A 24,536-nucleotide genomic window follows, 5' to 3' on the forward strand; every position below is an offset into this window, starting at 1 on the left:
TACAAGTTTTTTTCACATACCCATAATAAAGGGCTTTCAAATTGTTCCCCCTCTGGAGATATCACTGTTTATCTGCCTGGTGCCTTGCCTTGGTTACATAATTATTTAGCCCTAACATATGTCTTTTTGCTTGCGGGTCTCTTTTTTTCTTCCTTAAACACCATGTGGGTAACAACATCACTGGGTTTGCTATTTTTTACCTATTGCCATAAGGAAAAACTCTGACCTTTGTAGACCATATCCTTCAGTGCTTGTACCTTTCCCGACCATAGCTAGAGTTTGACAGTCTTTTAAGTCTTTATAATATTGAGAGCTATGGTCTTAATGACATGAGCAGGGGTTTCCTTTTACAGTTAGCTCCATAAAAATTTGGACAGAGACAACTTTTTTTCTAATTTTTGTTCTGGTAATCCACAGTTAATTTTGAATGAAACAACTCTGATGCAGTTGAACTGCAGACTTTCAGCTTAAATTCAGTGGGTTGAACAAAAACAATGCATAAAAATGTCACTTCACTTTAGAGGCTCAAAAGTAATTGGACAAATTAAAAAGCTGAAAATAAAATGTTCATTTCTAATGCTTGATTGAAAACCTTTTGCTGGCAATGACAGCCTGTAATCTTGAACTCATGGACATAACCAGATGCTGGGTTTCCTCCTTTTTAATGCTCTGCCAGGCCTTTACTGCAGCGGCTTTCAGCTTCTGTTTGTTTGTGGGCCTTTCTGTCCGAAGTTTAGTCTTCAACAAGTGACTTGGCCATTCAAGAATATTCCACTTCTTTGCTTTAATAAACTCCTGGGTTGCTTTGGCTGTATGTTTTGGGTCATTGTCCATCTGTAATATGAAACGCCTCCCAATCAATTTGACTGCCTTTAGCTGTATTTGAGCAGACAGTATTACTCTGAACACTTCAGAATTCACTTGGGTGCTTCTGTCCTGTGTCACATCATGGATAAACACTAGTGTCCCAGTGCCACTGGCAGCCATGCACGCCCAAGCCATCACACTGCCTCCGCCATGTTTTACAGATGATGTGGTATGCTTTGGATCATGAGCTGTTCCACGCCCTCTCCATACTTTTTTCTTGCCATCATTCTGGTAAAGTTTGATCTTGGTTACATCTGTCCAAAGAATGTTTTTCCAGAACTGTGCTGACTTTTTTAGATGTTTTTGAGCCCAATCTAGCCCTTCTATGCTTGAGGCTTATGAGTGGCTTGCACCTTGCAGTGCACCCTCTGTATTTACTTTCATGCAGTCTTCGCCTTATGGTAGACTTGGATTTCGATACGCCTACCTCCTGTGTTGTTCACTTGGTTGGCTGTTGTGAAGAGGTTTCTTTTCACCATGGAAATGATTCTGCGACCATGCACCACTGTTGTCTTCCATAGACGTCCAGGTCTTTTGGCGTTGCTGAGTTCAACAGTGCTCATGATGTACCAAACTGCAGATTTTGCCGCTCCTAATATTGTAGCAATTTCTTGGATGTATTTTTTCTGTTTTTGCTACTTAAAAATGGCTTGTTTCACCTGCATGGAGAGCTCCTTTGACCGCATGTTGTCTGTTCACAGCAAAATCTCCCACATACAAGCACCCCCCCAAAGTTGACCAGCTATTAGACAAGGCCCCATCATTGGTTACTTACCAGTGGTAAAGTACAGTGGGCATGAGGGGAGGCTTGTATAAGTTCACTTTAAGTGTATTTACTTTGTGTCAAGTCAAAATTTCAGTCTAACCACTAAAATCTCCTAGATTGTAAGCTCTTCGGGTCCTCTCCTCCTCCTGTGTCACCGTCTGTATCTGTTTGCCATTTGCAACCTCTATTTAATGAACAGCGCTGCATAATATGTTGGCGCTATATAAATCCTGTTTATTATTATTAATATTATTAAAAATAATAATATTAATAATGCACCCACAATATAAATGTTTGCTGACTTCATCTCCTATGAATGAACATGCACATTGCGTTTATATGATACCTATTTTCATGCACTTTGGTTGTGAAATGTTTGTTATTACCACATGCCCAATTTCCAATTAAGCATCTTTATCTTTTAGAGCCGACACTTACTACAGAAATATTATTGGTTGGGTTAGCAAACTACTTGGAGTTTTCATCTTGAGTCATTTTTATTTGTTTAAAAGGTTTGTAATAGAAGTAAATGGTTTGTGTGCATTAGAGCTTTTTTTTGTACTTCAACAGATGCTGCATACCTGAACAATAACAAATAATGTCCTGTTCATTAGAGTATGGGGAAAGGCCATAAAACTGATCTTTAGTTCTTAGCAAGGCATTGATCTGTATCCATTTTCAGGCACAGAACAAACAATGCTGCAGCAATCTCATTAGGGTCTGTCTTGGCCCACTGATGTTTATTGCTGTCAGGAAGTAAAATGTCAGGGAAGCTGTCTTACTTCGATTAGGACCATTAGCTTTTTTTTCCTGAGCTGATGTCATTGAAGCAGGATGCAGGAATGAAGATCATAGCTTACGATTTGTAACTTTATTGTGGAAAATTGTTCTGTGACATGGTAGTGACAATAATATGCAGCCATAATTGTATGATGTTTTAAACAAGCAAACCAATCAAGCACCAGAATTTAATATAACATGAGCCACTTGTAAGTGTAAACTACAAGACATGATATTTCACTTTCTTTGTCTTTGCTGTTTTGGATTCTAGATGATTGACTGAAAAATATAACCGATTTCTGTGTGAACTAATCTACTCTGAACATGAACTACATTTTGTTTTATGGTTATTAATATTAATAATAAACAGGATTTATATAGCGCCAACATATTACGCAGCTCTGTTCATTAAATAGGGAATACCAGTTAGAATCGGACGTTAAGCCTCCAGCTGTCATTTTTCTGCAGGGTTGAATCGGTTTGCTGGCTTTGAGTCAACATAAAACATTCTCTTGCATAAGATCAGCAATTAGACTAAATTCAGATGGCCATTATGAACAGGTATTCCCAGGCGGTCTCCAACATTTGGCACCTTGCCGGCCACTTGGGCTACCCAACTGCTGCTCTTGTTCTTAATAAGTCAGCGTCTACATTTCCCAGCATGTAGTATTGAACCACAATGGATGGCCTTGGGTAAGACAGTACATGTAATGTCTCAACCTTGGATGCAGTTTACAGAATTTGAAAACTGTAACTGCACCACAACCTAATCGCATGCTAAAAACTAGCTGGATCTTTCAACACTTACTGCATATACCAATGACTGTGACTGTTCACATACGAGTATGCCTAATTATACATAAACCTGTAACAGCATCACTAAGGTTCTCCCAATAGCATGGGTCTGGTGAATAAAAGCTACAACCTTCTTTCAACTGTCATACCTTCATTCAATAATGATGGTACACATGGTTAGATATTTTTTTTTGACTCGCTTTCCACTCTGATAAAATGATCAAATCTTCAATATATCTGATCTATTGGTTGTGGACACAGTGGCCATGATTTATTAAAGCTCTTGGGATGGAGGTGGGTCTTGGACCAGACACTATTACTTCATTGTATTTTAGTGCTAAGAGAGCCCAGAACCTGGCTTTGCTGTCTGCTTGATTGCAAATTCTTTGGCAGGTATAACACTTCACATATTTGTAATATAACTGTATCCTGTTTTGCTGGAGTTAAGCTTTCACAATCCACATGTTAAAGTGTATATCTGTCTGAGCAAGATAAAAAAAATGTACGTCCCTTCAATGTAGACTACTTTTTTATGATTTCTCCATTTGTAGAACACTGCAAGTATCACTGCAAAATATCTGTTTATCCTGTCAGAAATCAGGCAATCTTCCTGTGTATTCTGCCTCTCTGTTGCATTGAAATCCCAAGGAGTGTTAACATCCCTGCCAAGTTCTTCCCTGTAGACTAAGGAAAACTTCCCTCTTATGGTATTGAAGGGAGGGAATTTTGTAGTCCTTCACAAGGAAATGGGACAACACTGTTTAGGATTTCAGTACAGCAGAAACACTGTGCTGCCAGCTCAAACAGGAAGTCAGGAACACCCTTGATGCACTGGATATATATATATTTTTTTTCCCTGAACATACGCTTTAATTAATGTTACGAACCAGAATGACCACCATTACCTGCTAACTGGTGTGTAATCAATAGGAATTTCTGCAATAGAAGAATGCCCCAAGGTTATTTACACGCAATTGACTCTGCTAGAACGTTGCCCTTTATAAATTGTTATAGCTGTCTACTCATTTCTTTCTGTTTATTCGTTTATTGATTTTTGTTTTGAGTATAAGTGAGCCATTGAGAGTGGTCGGTGTTGGCATGTAATTTACAGAAACAAGTATTATGAGAATTGTGTTTAACAGGCAAATGCCGCTTTAAAAAATGTACATTGAATTACAAGTAACATCAAGATTTAGTGTTTGATTCAATTTAGAAGTCAATTTAACCTTGGTTCTTCCATAGCTACAAACAAGCAATATTTGTTGTGGCTCCCCAGGGCATGTCAGGTCTGCTCTATTGATTCCACTAATCTTTAAAGTGCATTACAAGTCTCAGGCTACTTAGCTGCCCTATTAATTTGTGGCTTCATCAGGAGACGAGTTTTCATTCAATGCCTCTTTACTGTTGATTTGTCAGTCAACTCATTTCTTGTGAGCTGTCTTCAGATGACATAGCAAGGTTCTTCGATGAGCACAACCATGCTGCGGCTTTCTTATTGCACACAGCGGTAGCCGGATAGTTCTACAGCTTTTATGTAAATGAAGTACAGGTAATAATAATCGTCGATTATGGCAAGGTTTATCTTAGGCTTGCTTATGAATGTTCGGATGTGATAACCAAAGTTAACACTTTTGTCAAAGCACTGTAGCTATTACAGAACTAAACCATGGAATTTAGCACTCTTATATTGAGTTCTTTATTTTTACTAGTGCCACACCTGTCAACCCATCTACCTGCAATATATTTTTGCTGCAGCTTTTTTTAAACTAGGCAATAGACCATGACATAGTCTTCAGGAACCAAGAGTCATTTAGTATATCTAAATAGCCATAGGCTTAAAAAAAAAAAAAAAACAGCTAGAACCAAATAAAGACTTTGGGTGCCCATAGTTTCAGCAGATTGGTCTGAAGTGGAGGCATGCAGGCTGAGACTTCCCTCAGGCACTACTTTCCACCAGCACGCACACAAAGATTGAGTTGTTTACTCAGGTGCTCATTTATGGCCATGCCAGGTGATCTGCAGTTTTTAGATGGTCTTTTAACCTGTCCAGTTGCTTACCCCCAAAGGTTCTTAATAAGCCAAAACTTTTTTGGTAAGGAGGTAGCGCCCCTGCCAGGTTCTCATTGGTAACAAAAAAAAATGTATTTTTTTTTAAAAGGGAAAGCCCCACCCTTTCTGTCTTTACCACCACAGCGATAAAGAGTAAATGGGAGTGCAGATCCTTCTGGGATACATACATCACATATCCCAGGAGGCTTCAGGCTGCTCCTTCTTTAACCAGTCTATTGGTGTGTATATTTGTAGTTGATATTGTGTGTAATTGTCTGTCACCTTGAGAAATAACCTCTGTGTCTCTGAATCATGTGTGGATCGTTCTTACCACTATACTTCATTTTGTATTTATTACCTAGGTTTAGTACTGAGATTTTAGTCTAGTACTCTAGAACTTCTTTCCTATATGCTTGCTTTGGCATCACTGTTTACACTGTACCCTCCAACAAGCCATAACTGTTATTGAGTAGTTATTAAGTAGTTATGTCCGCCTATCCCTACGCGTTTCGCCAGATAGGCTTCCTCTTCCAGATAGGCTTAGCCAGATAGGTGAAATGTGAGCATCAGTAATTGCTGAAGACAATGAATTAGGTGTGATGATATGAAAGATTAGTGCGAAGTAGCTTAGATCTTCAATAGTGGAAGTTATTAGTGTCTGATATTCCCGTATGAAATAATAGTGTAGGAGAAGAAACTAGGCGCTTTAATAGTAGTTCAGGGGAATTTGATATTTCATTAATGAAGATTCTATTGTCTTATTTTCAAAGGGAGTGCCAATATTGTAAAGAAGAAATTTTAGTGGCAATTTAGGGGGCTGGTCTCCAACTCCTCTTCCTTTAGCTGTCCTGTATTCTAGCTTGTTGTCCTGATGACTGTCAACAGGGCTGAAAGCTAAGGAAAAACATTTTGAGTTGCCACCATAGGGACCCTTGTTCTCCTGACAGCTGTCTAAAGGGGCATTTCCACTCTCTTTCAATTGTGCATACTGGACAGGAAGTGAAGGGAATTCTCCCAAATGGCTTTTTAACAACCCCCTACTCTCTTCAGAATAAAAACAAAGTTTTGACTTCAGATATACTGAAGGGAAGTTGGCTGTCGGGGTGGTTGGCATGAGCTTGTTGTCTGTTGTTTCCAATAACTGTGACTGCCCTCTCATGTCTGCGAGTTTCTTTACTTAACCTGTTTGTTATTTCGGTCCATTGAAAGGTTCTTGCCACTGCAGCTGTTTCTTTGTGACTTGTTGGTCGTATTTGCCATTTTTGCCTTAGAATTTAACAAGGATAACCTTTGCCTTTTATCCAGTGCTAATCTGTTAAATAAGCTGGGAGCGCTGACACCCAGGTGTGATGTTGAACATACCACAGTGCACATTATGTGAGGAACGTTCTTTCCGATTCTCAGCTTTCATGTGTCAACACAACATTGGGCGACCTTCCTTTCATAGGATAAAAGTGTAAATATATTTAGGATTTCTTTCTTGTAATTGCCCTTTGATTGCACTTTCTAAGAGATTTGCCATTGTATTTTAATTTTTGTCTTTGTGACTTATCAGCAAACTAATATTGGTGATAAAAAGGACAAATTGTCTTTCCCTGGGGTGCTAATCCTCTACAGCAAGGTGACTGGATGTGGGTGGCAGCTCCCATTTTCCACTTTATAGGGCAGACTTTGTTTTGACATTTCCTCTAAACGTGAGAAGCGGAGTCTATTTTGTCCTAAATTCATTATCTTCAATGATTGTAGCAGGGAAGTGGTTTTGTTTATGGACCTAGAATTGTGGAACTTGCTTTAGTCATTTTGGTTTTATTAGACTTTCTTTAAATTAAACCTTAATGAGCCATTTAATCATTGCATGTAAGGAATTTCACACTTCATTTTACAGTTTTAAGGAAATACTAATCAACCTGAGTTGTTTCAGAGGAATGTCTTTTGTAAGCTAAAGGGGTAAAAGCCGCTTCAAAAGTCCTTATGAAAAAGGAAGAAGTCTGCTGAACTTCGCTACCCCAAATTTCTGCTCTGCCATAGTATAATCTTTCTATAAAAACAGAATAAACATTCATAAGGTTCCTGTAATCTCATTCTTGAATTTGATATCAATTGTTCACCTTTGTTCATATAGTGTCTTTCAACCAGAGTTCCATGGAACACTAGGGTTCCTCCAGAGGTTGCTAGGGGTTCTTTGAGCAATGAACAGTTAACTGACACCAATGCTCATCTTGGCTATCTGTAAAGGGGACATTCTTCCCACTGACCAGCATGTAAGAAGCATTCTTCCCACTGACCACTTCACTGATGTACTGTAGGTTGCGGATATAGAAAACATAGCAGGGATTCCCCAATGACCTGAAAGTTATTTTAAGGGTTCCCCCGTCTTATAAAGGTTGAGAAACATTGATCTAGTAGGACATACCTCCTAATGCAGGAATAAATCATGAATGGCCTGCTGAAGACAAATTTGGTGGCTGTTTGTACTATTGATACCCGAAATTTGTGAAGTTTACTATTACAGTGTACTTATCATATATTATTTATTATTAACCTCACAGGTAAAATGAACACAAATGATTAACCTTTCATAAAAGGGTTAATATGCCTAAAATAAGAACTATTTGTGCTTTCTGATCCGGTTCCAGATGTCAGATATGAAGAAAAGGATAGTATTTGATGATGGTGCTGTATTTTGACACTCCTGTAAATAAGGCATATTATGATTATGAGTTAAATACTTTACATCATTATCACGTAGTACATTACTTTTTTTCTTTGGTAATTGTATGTAGATTAGGAAAAATCAATTTTCCACATTATAAAATGAAATTCATAAAAATGCCAATATCCTTCAAAAAGCACTTCTGTATTTGAAAGTGATAAAACGCATCAGCGGGCGGCAGCAGAGGAAATGGCTTGTTTTATTGCACCTAATGTTTATCAATTTCACTTAAACGCAAGGCACTCTGTAATCGCGGTCCGTGCCTGGTAAGTTGTCAAGTCTTCCTACAGATGTGGCGAGGAGGCGTTCTGCCAAGGAGCTTTGTGGTCACTCGGCTGTTTCCTTTGTGTCCAGGCTCTTCCAGAGTGTCGGGAGGTCAGATGCAGCCACTCCATTTGTGAGATTGCTCTCCTCTTTCATTTGTTACCCATGAATATCTTTATCCACAAAGGGGGTCCTCCATGAGCAAGTGGCAGAAGGGAAATCTGTCTTTGCTTAAGATGGAAAAAATGCTGTGTAATCAGAATGAACTTCCATCCTGTTTAATTATGAGTAACTAAGAGCAAGCAGAAAACTTGTAGCTTTAATTCTGCCCAGGGGTCATTGCTTGGGGGCTGAATGTGGAATTCCCCCTTGTGATACCTGAAATGAAGCCTTTGTGTTCCACTAAAATAGTGAAGTGCTGTCCTAAGCTTTTAGGGGGTAGCCATGCTACCTGTAGCCCTAGGCTATGTTTAAACTGGGGGTGAAGTTGTAGTACATTTATTAATAATAACAACTGATATTTGTGTACCTGGCTTAGTAAGGACAGGTTCAGGCAGGGAACCACACCCTCTCTGGCAACTTCTGGGGCAAGTTCCATAGAGAACGGGGGAAGCAGTGAGCGGTACTAGGTGTCAAAGAACGGGGGAAGCAGTGAGCGGTACTAGGTGTCAAATGTGCAAACGCTGTTTCTTATATTTGTTCTATATTGAGACCTAATAAAAGCACTGCAGGATCACTCAATCCCGAAGCAGGTCTGAACCTGTCCTTACCAAGCCAGGTACACAAGTGTCAATTTTTATTAAATAATACCAATAATAATAAGTTGCCATTGATAAGTGCATTTATTAGCCCGCACATGTGATATTGCTCGAGCCTACCAATTGGTTAAGGGTTGTAGCTATTTCTTTGGGGTGGGGGGCTTGCGTGTGCTCTACAGAATGGTAGTGGAACTTTTTTCAGGCTGCTAAAGGGAGCTGATGTTGGACGAGAGGGTATTTGTTAATAGTCTATTCTGACAAACACTTTTAGATTAGAGCGGTGGTCGCCAACCAGTGGTCCGCGAGTAAATTTTGGTGGTCCACAGAAAACTTTGGACAATATTTGCAATTTTTTTGTTTTATTAATAATAAATCAAAAATATTATTCTAATAAACTCTTATATTCTGAATGACAATTTTCGCCTTTATGTTGCACTAAATTCACAAACTGTACTAGAGACGGAAAAACAAGGGAGGCGCAGCGTGACGTCAGTGTAGTCCTAAATTGTATGAGGTAACCGTTGCCGAGCCGCACGCTTCAATATTGTTTCCACCATTACCCCGCTCCACGAATACCGATTCTCATCCCATTGTTTTTATATATTTGTTTATTTCCCAGATGCTCTTTTAGGTAAGTATAACCTTAACTGTGTATTTTCTTTAACTGGTATATTTAATGGCATCAAGTAGTTTGACTTTGATAACTATCATTTCTTGTTTGGTCTTAGATTTGAATGGAATAAACCCAGAATAAGTGGGGAAAAAGCAAACAAATATTTTGCATTTCTTTAGTAATACCAAAGATAATACAACTAATGATAATAGTAACAATAGTAATACTTCACTTAACCGTGAGCTGATCAATGAATCAGAACCTCCACAGTCCTTGTCAGGCACCATAGGAGGATCATGATTTTACAAATGTATTTATCTTTTCAAAAATATTCATAATATTGGTCCGCAGGATTTAAAACTATGAATTTAGTGGTCCGTGGGGTCAGAAAGGTTGGCGACCGCTGGATTGGAAAATGGATTACCTTTATTTTAATTCTAAATCATTTTCTTTTTTTCCTATAACAAGAAGGGGTTTTGCAATGTCTGTGGGTAGGACTGCAGCCTCTTGCCAGTTATTGGTGCAGCATCCCTCCTGCGGACATCTCTCCGGTTCTAACACATTCTGTAGATTTCAGCAGGGAGGGAGCAAGGAGCAGCATCGGGCATCTAAAATACTAGAGGGTTGTATAAAGCAGGATGGTCTAATGTACATTGGATTTGCCTAGAAAAAAAATAATAAAGCTTTCCTATTCCATGCTATGTTGTCAGCCTTTTTCCTTTTTATATGATGAGTATGCATTGATTATAAACTGCAGCCTAACAGTTGTCTCTGCACCAGTCATTTGTAAACAGTGAGTTGGCATACTTCCAAAATGCCAGATTATGTTTTCTTCTGATAGACCCAACAGTATGGGTTGCTTGTTTTTTTCCTTTTTATAATTTTACTCCATGTTACATTATTACCTGGTAGTTATTGCTCCCTGCAGTAATCAGTCTGTCCCATATTATATGTTTTGGTACATTTTAAAGATATGACCAGTATACAATAAATTGAAATCTCAAACTCTGATTCAACTCCTGGAATAGCTGCTGCCATAGTTTATTTAATAAAATCCATCATCCTTCTTATTAAATAAGCATTTGATGTCATGTGTATGTAAGCCTCCAGTTCTTGTGGAGGAATAGCAAGGGTTGTGAAAGGAAAGCTGATCAAAGTCTAATCTTCCAGACCAGAGATAATGAGAGGCACATCTATTACTTATACAATTGTGCCAGACTTCAGCTTTGTATTTGGGTTAAGGATGCAGTCACCATCAGCAGAGACAAACCTGCAGTTTTGTGAGCAGCCCTCCATAAATATAAATTAAACTATTGGTTGTTTGCAGTTAAGCCTCTTGAACAGTGGAAATCTTTATGTGGAAACTGATTTTTAGGAAATCAATTGTACAGCCTCATTCTGGTAATAAACAACAGTGTGTATAATATGCTAAACAAATGACAAAATGTTTTTGTATACGAGAAATTTGTGACATTCTTTGCACAAAATCTGTGAAGAACAAGTTGAAAAAAGAAGTTATTCACCTTTTTCAAAATAATGCTAAATGTCAAATGCTACAAGTGTCAGTAGAAAATAGTTTTGACATCTGTTGGGATTAATATAAGCTGCCATTGCGGATCTAGTTCCACAAAACACTGCTTGCCTATTTGGTGTACTGATCCTCTGCCTTTTATTCCTACTGAATCACTGACCCAGAATGAGAATGGAGCTCAGGTGTTCAGATAATTATCACACAGTAATCTGCATGATTGTTTCAGTTATGTGACTACTGACACCAAAAGATCAGCTTGACATCCAGGCTATTCACATTCTTCAGCAATGGAATCTCCTATAGGTGCAATAAGCACCTGCCTGATCCTTAATTTTGTAATGTGGGACTTAAGTTCCTCTTTAAATCTTTGATAACAGAAAGTTGCATAAGACAAAACTCAGGACACTATTTGTGCCTGAAAACGGAGGATACCTTTTTAACATGGACTTCTGAGTAAGAAGCTTATATTTGGAAGTCCAAATGAATATGAAAAAGGTGTTGCTGGGGTAGGGGACAAATATGTTTATGGGTAATCTGGTGATTCCAGCTAGTAATACCTGACATTATTTCAACAGCAGACAGGTCATAAGCAGTTCTTTTTTGTCCACTATTAGATATAGAGTGATTGGACATGTTGGCAAATATCAATTAAACATGTACATGTAGAATAAAGTGAATCCAATTAGCAGCTCCCACCTGTTTGGAGTGTCCTCAGAATGAACTTGTGGTTCACCTTGTCTTTAATTATTGAAAAGGCTGAAAAATTTACCTGTGTCTGCCACTTTTAAGGCAAGCAATATCTGGAACAGCTGACAAATTTGTTTCACTTGTTTCCTGAAATTCTTTAATTTCACGTACAGATGGATAAATTGAAAGATAAGGCTTTTGTTCTGTAAACTGCTGTAATATGTTCAAAGTCCTTTTTCTCACTTTCTGATTTTAATATTTTTTTCTTTTTTCTTTCAGACTCCTATACAGCCTCGCCTTCAATGCTAGATTTTTAAGACACCTTTGGCACTTAATTTCTTCTATGACAACAAAAATGATTACAGGGTATGTACACCTATATTATCCAAAGTACTTGAAGTGCATGGTTCAGTTATGACGTAAATTTGGAATCCTTTAAACTCAAAACGTAAAAAAATGGTATTTTTTTAATTGCTCTTTTTTCCCCCAAGGTAATATTAACCGTTGGATTGCAAACTTGTTAGTATGCTGAATCAAGTTTTGTGCATGTAAAGTAGACCTTCTCCATTCTTTTACCACAGAATAACCTTTTAAAATTTTTTTTTTTTTGTCTCAGGGACTCCCTGGGCATTGTTGTCATCACTGACTGATAGTGGAAAAGAATCTCCTGTTATGTTATAGGTCTGTGTAGAAATATCCTCTTAGGTTGGTGCTCAGTGTTGAAAAAAAACCCTTAAATTGGAGGCAAAGGCTAATTTTACATTGGAGGCCAGTCGGCAAAAGGCTGCCATACATTGCTGCTGAGGCATGATAGGCTTTTTTCCACTGTCATTGTAAAGAAAAGTTCCCCATAAATTCCTGTAATAATCAAACAATGCTGCAATCTCTGTTCTTTTTCCAGATCCATGGTTCCACTCCTTCAAGTAATATCTAGAGGCTCTCCGATGTCATTTGAAGACTCCAACCGGATCATCCCTCTCTTTTATCTCTTCAGCTCATTATTTAGTCATTCCCTTATTTCTATACATGACAATGAATTCTTCGGTGATCCCATGGAAGGTAAGAATGGTACAGTTTTCTTTTTAACATGAAAAACAACAATATAGCATTTTTTCAGTGAATTTGTATTCTGATGAATGGTTTTTGTAAGGTTTGCTTGAAGTAAAAGTTCTAAGCAAACTGCTAAATAAACAGGTTTCTTTTGCTTTTCTTTCTTTTTTTAACTCCTTCGCTTCCTTTATAAATTGAACCCTATAGGGGGGGGGCATATTTGACACTTTTCACTTTGTTTTTTTATTGCATACTATTGCAAGGTTACTTTGTGGTTTTATTACATAGCAAGGTTACTTTGTGGTTTTACTTGTATGCATCTCATTTCTCACTAGCAATTTTTTTTTTTTCGCCAGTTGTTGGTCAGCAGCAGTCCTCAATGATGCCTTTCACATTAGAAGAATTAATTGTATTGTCCCGCTGCCTAAGAGATGCTTGTTTAGGGATCATCAAACTGGCGTATCCAGAAACAAAGCCAGAAGTGCGAGAGGAATACATGGCTGCTTTTCGAAGTGTTGGAGTTACAACCAATCTGGAGATGCAGCAACGTATACAAACAGAGCAAAAAAGGTGGATCCAGCTGTTCAAGGTAACCAAGTCTGTAACGAGTATCAAGTCTTCCCTAAATCTATGCTTTGCCCGTACAAGCAAGTGTATTTTTAGGCAAATCAAATTCCTTCCCCTTCTCCATATTTTACCTTTATTGTAGCTTACCAGTCCTTGGATGTGGTGGCTTCAATTGTAATCCAACAACTATTTTTAGCAATTATTGAGAACTCCCAATCACATCAACTACTGTGTAATGGGGAAAAACAAAGACAGCAGGAAAAAAAAAGTATTGAACAATGTTTTTCTCAGTAAATATATTTCTAATGGGGCTATTTACATGAAATTTACACCAGATGTAAACAAATAAGTCCATACATTATGTGTAATAAAATAGAATGGCAGCCTGGTGGCTCAGAGGTTAGGATTCTGGCCTTTGCAGCGCTAGGTCCTAGGTTCCATTCTCAGCCAGGAAACTATCTGCATGGAGTTTGCAGGTTCTCCTTGTGTTTGCATGGGTTTCCTCCCACATTGCAAATACATGTACCTATTGGTTAATTGGCTTCCTCTCAAAATTGACCTTAGACTATAATAAAGATTACCATACTTAAAGATATTTACATATGACTGGCGTGAGCCCCTTTGAGGGATAGCTAGTGGCATGACTATGGACTTTGTAAAGCACTGTGTAATATGTTAGCTCTTTATAAATACTGTGTTGTTATAATAATGGCACAGGGTATAAGTATTGAACAGGCTTACTGACATTTACTTAATGCTTTGTTTGGCAGTGCCAAAGGAAGTACATTTTATTTTTGCAAATATGAAGGTGTTAACGAAAACATGTTTTGGAGAGAAATATGTGGGCTTACATTGCTGTCCTTTTGAGAATCCAGGTTTCCTGTCTTTAGGCTTCAGTCCTTGTTTCCTGGTTTTAGTCTAGGGGCAAGTATGCTGCAGCTGAATGCAGAGGGAATCTGAAATGCCAAACTTAAATACCAGCTCTGGCTCAGTGATTAGGAAAGCATTAAAGCCAGAAGATCAGCCAGGTAAATATACATTTTCTGTAGGAGAGATCAGCAAAAGCAGGATTCATGTATCATTTAGCTTGGTTGTCTTAATTATCAGTTTTCATAAACATTAAGTTATACTGCAATCCTTTAACAGTGTACATATTGTAAGCAACATTGAAATTTGTTTAGTATTTATTGTGCTATGGTGGCTGCAATAAATTGTAAGCTTCACTGGGCCAATGACATCAGGAAAGAATACATAATTCCATGAAGAACCCAACAAGCTATATTGGCACTAAGAAAAAAAACCCTTCACATGGGGTCACACATTGGGGCTTTATTATGCAAAGCCTGGTGGAACACTCAACAGCTGGATGGCAACCAAATAGTTTTTTTTTCCTTATTTGCAAATTTTTTGTTGAACACATTAAAGTCCTGCCTAATTAGTAGCACATCAGGATTTGTTTAATGCTGGGGTTAATGGGGCAAATGGAAAGCAGATCACTTGGCGGTGACACGTGGAGAATACATCTTTCTTTTTGATTCTAATGTCAGCACTTGGAACTTAAAAAAAAAAAAACAGAACCCTGAATATGTCCAATGTAAAGAGAATAGAGAACTTTCATTTAGTAAAATGATTTTTTTTCTTCCAAAGCAAACAGATCCAGTCAGCTAAAAAAAATCTGTTCATTAAAGACACAGGAGCGGGAGAAATGCATTTTCCAAATTGAATGCTAGATTTACTGTCCGTTTAATACCAGTGACCTCTCGCTCAGTAATGTTCAGCTCAAGTCATCAGTTGTCCCTCCGGGTCTTTTATCACTGCTTTTGTCAAGCTATCTATTTAATTGAAAGAAGTTAATTGAATGAAAATGATCAACTAAGCTTGTATTAATATTGCTAATGGAACTTTCTTCTTGGCCATGTTTGGAGAGAGATGTCACGCTAGACTTTAGGAAGGACCCATTAATGCTTGCACTTAACCTGATGGGCTAATTAAGCAATGCTTATTCATTCTACAAGCCTACAATAGCCTTGATCCAACCCATTCTGTCTGATTTTACAACACATTTCACTTACAAGCATGGGCCTGATGAACATTAGCTGAAGTGAGACTAAATGATAATGTTTTCATAAGAGGGGATACAGCGTTAATGTGTCATAATATGCAAGGCTTTCCTGTGAGTCTTCTGCCCGAGTTCCATTTAGGTCTCAAGTAGAGCAGAATAGTTCTGTTAATGTCCTTTTTAAGGGAAAACTCAGGCTCACAAATTTGTTGCAGTCAGTAGTTTGTCCTCTCTAGAGCTGGACAGATCCCAGGCGCCAAGTAGCCAATGCACCACAAAAAATGACAAGTGGCACCTAATATCTTTCAGCTATTTCGATTATGAGGAGAAGCACACACTCTCTGGCTCCTGAAGGTGCCTGGTGGTTCATAGCTGGAATTAATAGCTTCTGAATTCTTCATTAATTTGCCTGCTACATACTTAAACAGGGCAGCATTATGTCTTCCTGTTTAGTTCCATTATATTTCAACACTAAGGTCCTGAGTTTGATCCCTACCAGGATGCTGTCTGCATACAGATTATTCTCCCTGTGGTTTTTTCATGGATTTTCAATTAGTGGTTTGTCTTTGTTTCTGTCCAAAATTGTACTAAAAGTTTAAAAAGTTCTTAGTCCAGGTCCAAAATTTTACAGTTCAGTTGTCACCAGAACAAGAGATGAGGGTAAATATTCCAAAGGGGGTACTTGCTTCAGTGACAACTCTTTAAGAGAGGATTTTCCTCTCGTTTTGTCAAAATTTAAATGGATATGCTATTCTATGCCCATAAAAGAAAGTTTTGGCTATATACACTAATATTATTTGTATTTTTATTAATTCACAGCGGTGCTTAACCCACATTTTTTTAAGCTGGTGTGGGTAGAAATTGTAGACGGGTGGTGGCCCCTTTATTTTGACCCAACCCATCAGTAACCACCCAAAACAGCCAGGTGGCTGCTGATAAGTGCCGGGTGGTGCGCTCAGCTAATAGGGGCCGGGGAGAACACTGCACAGTGTTTATAAACCGCCATCATATTACGCAGCACTTTGCAAAGTCAATAGTCATGTCACTAACTGTCCCTTAAAGGGGCTCACAATCTCACATGTCCCTTCCACAGTCTAGTAGGTCAATTTTGTGGGGAAAGCTAATTAACCTAACTGCATGTTTAGGGAATGTGGGAGTAAACTGGAGTACCCGGAGGAAACCCACCCAAACACGGAGAGAACCTGCAGATAGTGTCCTGGCTGAGATTTGAGCAGTGCTGCTAAGCCCAGAGTGCTAACCACTGAGCCACCATGCTGCACACTAAACCCTTTAATTGCCATCCTTTTTGGCAGACACCCTAAACTACTATATGTATTGGTTGATTTTTTAAACCTGACACCCAAAGCAATATTTTGCCTGTGCTGGTATTGGAAGTTAGCAAGAGCCCCGTCGTATGTGTGTCTACCCCAATTCTTACACCATCATGAGTGGTACATAACGCATAGGAAGGAGAAATGTTGTTGTTGCAGAAGGACCCATTTAGTTATAACATGGTGAAGAGTTAAAGCTGTAACACAGAGGTCATCATTTTTAGAATTATTTTCCTTTGTGAAATCCCATAAGAAGCTGCCCATTTCTAAAGTCTAAAGGCTGAGTCAACACATCCTAAATCCTGTGTTTGTACAGCAAAGCAGAGTTCGGACTGAGAGGGGGGAAGCAGCACAAGGACCTCATGTTTGCTTTTTTAATGAAACTAACAGAACTGTTAGATTGTAAGCTCTTCGGGACAGGGTCTTCTTCTCCTCCTGTGTCGCTGTCTGTATCTGTCTGTCTTTTGCAACTCCTATTCAATGTACAGCGCTCCTTAATATGTTGGCGCTATGTAAATACGGTTTATTATTAACTGTTTAATTGTGAGTTAGTATCATGCATCTGCATGTACAGCAGCACTCAGACCTGGATGTTAGATCAAATCAGATGTATTACATTCAAATGTGCTAAAGGATAGAGCAGAAAGAGTATAGAGATGACCATCAGTCTGTTGCTGTGACTTGACTGTCTAATGGACATAATGGTTTCAGCAATATGTTCTGTAATGGTAACTGCTAAATTGGTGATGTCCTTTTTTGCTCGTTGCTTGGCCAGATTTGTATAATTCTTAGAACTGGATAGATATAGAAATATCAATCTTTTTGCAGGTGAAACAGTATGTTTGTATTCCCTCTGTATTGCCTTTGTATTTTAAAGTTTGTCTAAAGATATTCTATACTTATTTTTTATCATTTAGGATTTTCTGTAATGAATAATTCAGTACTTTTACAGCCTTTTGACCCTTTTCTTTTTTCATTTCTGCAGGTGATAACAAACCTAGTAAAAATGTTGAAGTCTCGGGATACTAGGAGACATTTCTGTCCTCTCAATCACTGGTTGTCAGAACAAGAGAACATTAAAGCTGATAAAGTGAGTTGGGATCATTTTTCAGTTCTGTTAGCAGTTCTTGCTAATTTGGAGAAAAGCTTACAATGGAGCACATTGTAATAGAAATGTTAGACAGTACAGGTTGTGTTCTTCATATTTTCTATCAGGTGTAACTAGATTCCCACTATATGAAACAAAATTGTGACATAAAACACATGGAACTATCCACATTGCACAGCTGCATCCTTTATTAGAACTTTTGTATCGTTTCCTGCAGCATAACGGCTGGTATGTGTTCATCACTGTGTACTATACTATATACTAAATGAAGGATGTAATTATGCACCGACCCAACCTAGGTGCGCACAACACAACCGCCTCCCGCAACGTGAATGTCACCACTCAAAGCACACACACCACCTCCGCTGAAACAGCTGTCATGATGACATGTAAACGTGCCAAAACAAAACCGCAGGTGACACTTTCAGTCAGTGTGCTTCTTTCCACTCCACTCCACAGTGCCAGCAGTCAGATTTACGATTCTTTTGAGAATCGGAGGTTTACTGGTTCCTTAAATTTTACTACAAAGATTTTAGATTTACTAAGGTTTGCCTAACACTTTTGTGTTTCTGTAATTCTGTACTATTTGGATTGTGGTATCATTCCTTTAGAATGGCAATACAACACACATACAGTAGCTGCAGTCCACTTGTACTACAGTGCTTTAAAACACATTAGGGTATATTTTTCAATGTTTTCACCCCAATATCTACACACATTTCTCCATAATTCATCTATTTTTATAATATTATTAAATATATAATGTGTCTTGGGTGAAAATTGTGTAAATATTGAGTGAAATATATGTATAAATATACTCAATAGCACAGCTTATGGTACACTAAGTTGTCAAAATTCCCCAGGTGCAGTTTTTCTTTTCCTAGATCGGTTGATTTAGAAAGTAAGACACCTAAATAGTTTGCAAATCTGAACTTCACAAGAATGTCAAGATTGGTCATGTGTGCTTTCATCTGTCTATTGGTCTTATTATGTAATGATTTGCCTTGTTGACCTATAATGATGTTTGGATGGAGGGGATAGGTTCAAGCTTGACTTTCACAGAAAACTTCAGAATCTACTTATTGTCCCTGATTTGTTAGGATACACTTTCATCAGTGAAGCTGGTTGATCCTGCAAACCTGGAATGGATCTGGTCCAGGATTGAAAACATTTGCTAGCAAATAGCAAATTACTTTTTAAGAAATCCATTTCAGGTTTGCTGAATCCCCCAGGTTCATTGATGAAAGTGTATCTTCTGCAGAGCTTTAATGAACCAGGACCATTGTTGTGACATCTATTTTTCACTGAAAGTATCCCTTGTCTCTACAGTATTAGATTGTTTTGTTTAGACTGAGACAGAAATTATAAATCCTTCCTTGTTTTGTATTATTATTTATGCATATGCTAGCTGCAGCCTTTGATCTCATATCTGGGAGTGCTCAGGAGAGTGACTTGAACACAGAATATGTTGATGAAATCGTATGTTATCTATTTGATAATTGTAAATAAATACTAATAAATATAGTAATTTTTCACACCTTTGTAATTCTGTATCTTAGGTTACACAACTCTATGTACCGTCAGCTAGGCATGTATGGAGATACCGAAGAATGGGCAGGATAGGACCCTTACAGTCAACTCTAGATGGTAATTATAAAATTTCTGTGTATTTAAATGAAAAAAAAACAGATCATCCAAGGCTGCCTTTTCATATTTTAGGTTATAGTGGCATTTGTTTTCTTGTTTTAGGAATGTTGTATTGGCTTATTGATGTCAGTGACTGTGACCTATTGCATCAAATCAAAACAAAACAAATGAACATGTCTGGTTTGCTAGTAATGATAAGTTTATTTGCTTCTACCTCTGTACATGAAGCTCATATATATGGTAAATTGTATGATATTCTTTGCTTACACAAGTAAAGTTTGTAGCTGAAATTAGGAACAAAGTCTTGCCTAATATTAGACCACCTGCCTATTGTTACTTTTGTCAGAATGTCCTCCAATGTGTGCTTCTCTGAAATGGTTTCACTAACTTTGTAAGAGACTGGCATTTAGAGAAAGCCTTGCCAAGTGCTATTTCACTGCCCAGTAAGAGTGATCACAGTGACCACTAAGGTACTTTCACTGGACAGGTGGCAATAGTTTTCCTAAAGCCCAACTTCAGATTCTCTGTATTATGTTGTGACCCCCATAGATGCACGGCTCTGTGATCCAGGGACAGTTCTTTTCTGGTGTTAATGGCACCCATGGTCAGTCAGTATGGTGGCTCAGTGGTTAGCACTCTGGCCTTTGCAGTGCTAGGGCCCAGGCTCAAACCTCAGCCAGGACACTATCTGCATGGAGTTTGCAGGTTCTCCCTGTGTCGGTGTGGGTTCCCTCTGGGTACTCCGGTTTCCTCTCACACTCCAAAAACATGCCGATAGGTTTTTTGGCCCCCAAAAATTGTTCTTAGACTGTATTAATGACATGATTGAGGTAGGGACATTTGATTGTGAGCACCTTTGAGGGACAGCTAGTGACATGACTATGGACTTTGAACAGCGCTGCGAAATATGTTGCCGCTATATAAATACTTTGTAATAATTATAACAAATGTTTTTTCGGCTTACTACCCTTTAGCCCCAGGCATAAAGAGCCTACAGCACTTCATTAGGCTGCCCTGGGCTCACAGAATAATACTGCAGAAGGCAGAGCAATGTCATTATGAGGATGTTAATGACATTGAGGGGACTCCTTAAGAATATATGTTTACAAGATTGTAAGCTTGTTTGTATCACCTGTAACCCCTGTGTATTGTGCAGCACTCTGTTAGATGTTGAAATTATTAGCAATAATTATTTTAAGCATCGGGTTTTAATCTAAGGGGGGTATGAGAGGTAGGAATTTTGTGGTACCTGTTGTTAGGCAGGTTTAATATGGCTGACAGGTTGGCTTTAAAGATAAAATGATGTGTTTGGATCAGTGTAATTAGCCATTTAAGCTCATTTAGCTAAGCTGTGTGTATGAACAGCTGGCTATATTTACCAGTAATTCTTCATTCTCCTGCATTGGGCTTTTAATGTTGTGTGTATTGACATCATCTGACCATCATTCTACCCGTATATTGAAATCTTGAAGGTGAAATGTAGATCATCGTGACTAATTGACCAAGATAATTGAGTTCCGGCTTTCTAATTGAGCCTTACCTTTGCTGCACTTGCAGTTCTGTCTTTCATACTTTTTAACCCTTTTATAATCACCAGTGTTTTGGACTGAACAGTGAAGCTGTCTGTACGCAATTAATGTTGCAAAAAGGAACACCTTTGATATGATTACTTAGCAGTTATAAATTATATAAAGGAAATGAAGGTGGACTGAGACTGTAGGGACATCTGTGTTACAGCAAATATATTTCATGTTTCATTATTTTACAGTAAAGGGGAACTTGTGCACAAGTTAACTATTTTATTGTTTCTGTAAAAAAAAACAAAAACAAAATCTACCCAGGGACTGATTGTTCTAAATTATACTTTATCTATTTTGTATAGGCAGTTTGTCTTAAAGTGTTGATGGATCTGAGCCCTAATCCACTATTCCTTGTACAGCAGTTTGAACTGCAGTTGTTTTGTGACCAGGCAGGTCCTGTATTGCAGAAGGGAAAGGCAATGCTTCTTCAATAAAAAAAATCCTTTACTTGCCTAATCAAGTTTTTTATACACACACTTTGATTGGACAGGCTGGGATGATGTTTTATTAAAAAAAAAAAAAAGGAACATCACCGCTCATCTCTTTGCGGTTCTCTTCATTGGTTTTTGTTTCACCTTAGAATCACATTTAAGCTCCAGTGCTTTGCCTTCAAATCCCTCCACAGTTCTTGTTCCCCCTACTTTTCTGACCTGATATAAAAATACACCCCTAGCCGCTCTGTTCACTCCTCCAATGACCTACTAATGACTTCCTAACTCATAACCTCATAACATGCACGGCTCCAAGAATTTTCTAGCGCTGCCCCGACCCTCTGGAGTTGTCTTCCTCATCCTATTCGACTTGCTCCTACTTCCTGCTCATTTTTAAAAGAGCACTCAAAACCACTTTTTTAAACTTGCCTACCCCTCGCCTTCTTCTGTCTCTTAAAACCCTCACTAATTCCCACTAGTCCATATCCCTCCTGTTGTGTGCTTCTTTCTTCCCCCACCTCCTAGATTGTAAGCTCTTCGAGGCAGGGTCCTCTCCTCCTCCTGTGTCACTGCCTGTATCTTTCTGTCATCTTTTGCAACCCCTATTTATTGTACAGCTCTGCGTGATATGTTGGTGCTATATAAATCCTATGTATAAATAATAATAATCACCTTTCCCTTTCTGCAATAAAGACCTGCCGTATTACAAATTTTCAAAATGGAACTTTAGTAACTGGGACCTATTTTGTGCCTAGGAAGGCTGATAGATGGGCAAATACCTAGTGCCAGGTATTGCCTGTGGTGTTCTTGCAGCTGATTTTTTCTCCCATACCCAAAAATTTAGGAAGTTTTATTGTGCAAATCTATTTACTCATACCTATAATGAGATTTTTGAAGGAGCAGGTCAAGGCTTTCAGAATTGTTCACACATGTGATTGTGCTGTGATGTGAAGTGGTTTCCTAGCATTTCACTGATTTAAAACCTTGCAACGAAAAATCTTTTTTTCCATGCAGAAACATGCTGGGGTGTACAGCTTGCATTGTTCTCTGGAAGGTGTGTGCTGATATCTCATTGGTCTTGATTTCAGTCATTATAGCAGAAAGATTATTTTAATGTTGAGGCTGTTTTTAATAATGTGCTTTTGTTTTACATTTTAGATCCACTTTAAAGTCCTAGCTACAGTAACAGTGGAAACATAATATTCCTTGAGTAACCTAGTTTTTATTTTTTTATCACTACTGATGTTTTCCTTTATTTCAGTGGGCTTGGAACCAGCACCCCTTTCTGTGTCTGAGGAGCGACAGTTAGCAATACTGACTGAACTTCCATTTGTAGTACCTTTTGAGGAGAGAGTAAAAGTAAGGCACTATATTATATTATGTATATTATTAATATACATATTAATATACATTATTATGTATATTAATATGTATATTATTGGTAATCATTTGCAATGATTGGTCAGTTTGTGATCCTCCTGGAGGCCCTCATTAAACTCTGAGATTTCTATCTCTCAGTAGCAATTATATACCAATCTCCATCTCTTCTACTGAGGAATCAGAAATCCAAGTGTGCCCTCACAGCTCCATTCTCCTGGAAGGAATCAGTAATTTAGTTTGAATGATTGTTTTTTTTTTTTTTAGATCTTCCAAAGGCTGATCTTTGCAGACAAACAAGAAGTTCAAGGAGATGGACCCTTTATGGATGGAATCATTGTCACTATTAGAAGAAATTACATATATGAGGATGCCTATGACAAACTTTCACCAGAAAATGGTTAGTGATGCGTAAACCCCTATTATTCAGATATGTGTGTATACACAGTTATAGTCATGGTGTATAATTCTTACATTGAATCTTGCCTGTTAGAATTGACAAATTTCAAGGGGAACTAAAGGTTCATATGCTTTACAGCAGAGGAAATATTTTACCTTTTTAGATCTGCAGTTGTTATAATACTTGCCATTTTACTGCTTTACTGTTTAATTGAGAGCTGGCATTATACACTGGAAACTAAGACATTTATCATTGGAGACTTGCATTGAATTTAGATTTTTTTAAATTAGGTAAATTGGTGGTTCAGAACTAAACACTCCTATCCTTTACTGCTAAGAAGGGTTCAGTCTTAGCCTCTATCTAGCTCTGCAGTTCCATGGTGCTGCACAAATGATCATCTATGAACACAGACACTTCAAGGCTGGAAAGTTCAGTTGCGAATTGACATATACATACAGACAGTGACAGTTACATTCTAGCACAACCCGTTTTAGGAGTAACAGACAGAAATAATTTTCTGTTAAGAATGCTAACCTAAAATATTTTTTCAGTGACACAGGCTATATATATTCCTCAGTAAGTTTACATATAAGGGCAATATTTGGAGGTCAAATGGCCACCCTGGTGAAGTGGTAGGTCTCAAAAAATACCTAACACATTTAAACATTTTTGGACGTATTTGCTTTTCTTAAGAGATACAATAATTGTTAATCACATCACATTCAGAAAATCTGTTCAACTGTTTAACACAACATACATTACAACCTCCATGATCCAGGCACACATTCAGGTTAACATCAGGGAGGGAATCACCTTTCCCCCCAAAACATCTGCAAAGCTTGTAGGTTATACTTGGTGTTCTCAGTGGGTTGGCAAATATGAACAGTATATGGCATCCCAAGGCTTGCTGTTTTAGGAGTAGGTTAAAGTGTTAGTAGCCCAGGCTGCAGTATTACCTCTGTCACTGAAACTTCAAAACCAGGAGTAGTGGGAAAAAGAATAAACTTAACCAAAAGAGGTTAGTAAAAAAGACAAAAAATTATTATGGGGGGCAATATGTGTTTTCAAAAAGGCAAAGTATCTGCTTTAGTATTCTTCGTGTACATAAGCTGTAGGATTTCTAGCATTACTTGATGTACCAATCTTCGTTTTATCTTTATCTT

The 24,536-nt window shown here is 38.1% G+C and overlaps 1 protein-coding gene across 1 annotated transcript in view; it reads left to right on the top strand.

Moving 5' to 3' along the window:
• The window catches only part of UBE3C (ubiquitin protein ligase E3C), a 68,437-nt gene that overhangs the window by 21,029 nt on the left and 22,872 nt on the right, over nt 1-24,536 (top strand). Inside the window, exons 12-18 of the mRNA XM_072412600.1 lie at nt 12,103-12,189; nt 12,725-12,882; nt 13,230-13,462; nt 17,816-17,920; nt 19,498-19,585; nt 22,858-22,955; nt 23,241-23,373. Coding sequence (XP_072268701.1) covers nt 12,103-12,189; nt 12,725-12,882; nt 13,230-13,462; nt 17,816-17,920; nt 19,498-19,585; nt 22,858-22,955; nt 23,241-23,373 — 902 coding nt within the window. The remainder of the gene's footprint in view (nt 1-12,102; nt 12,190-12,724; nt 12,883-13,229; nt 13,463-17,815; nt 17,921-19,497; nt 19,586-22,857; nt 22,956-23,240; nt 23,374-24,536) is intronic.

This window comes from Pyxicephalus adspersus, chromosome 5 (assembly GCF_032062135.1).
Source record: "Pyxicephalus adspersus chromosome 5, UCB_Pads_2.0, whole genome shotgun sequence".
In the NCBI taxonomy this organism is placed as follows: Eukaryota; Metazoa; Chordata; class Amphibia; order Anura; family Pyxicephalidae; genus Pyxicephalus; species Pyxicephalus adspersus.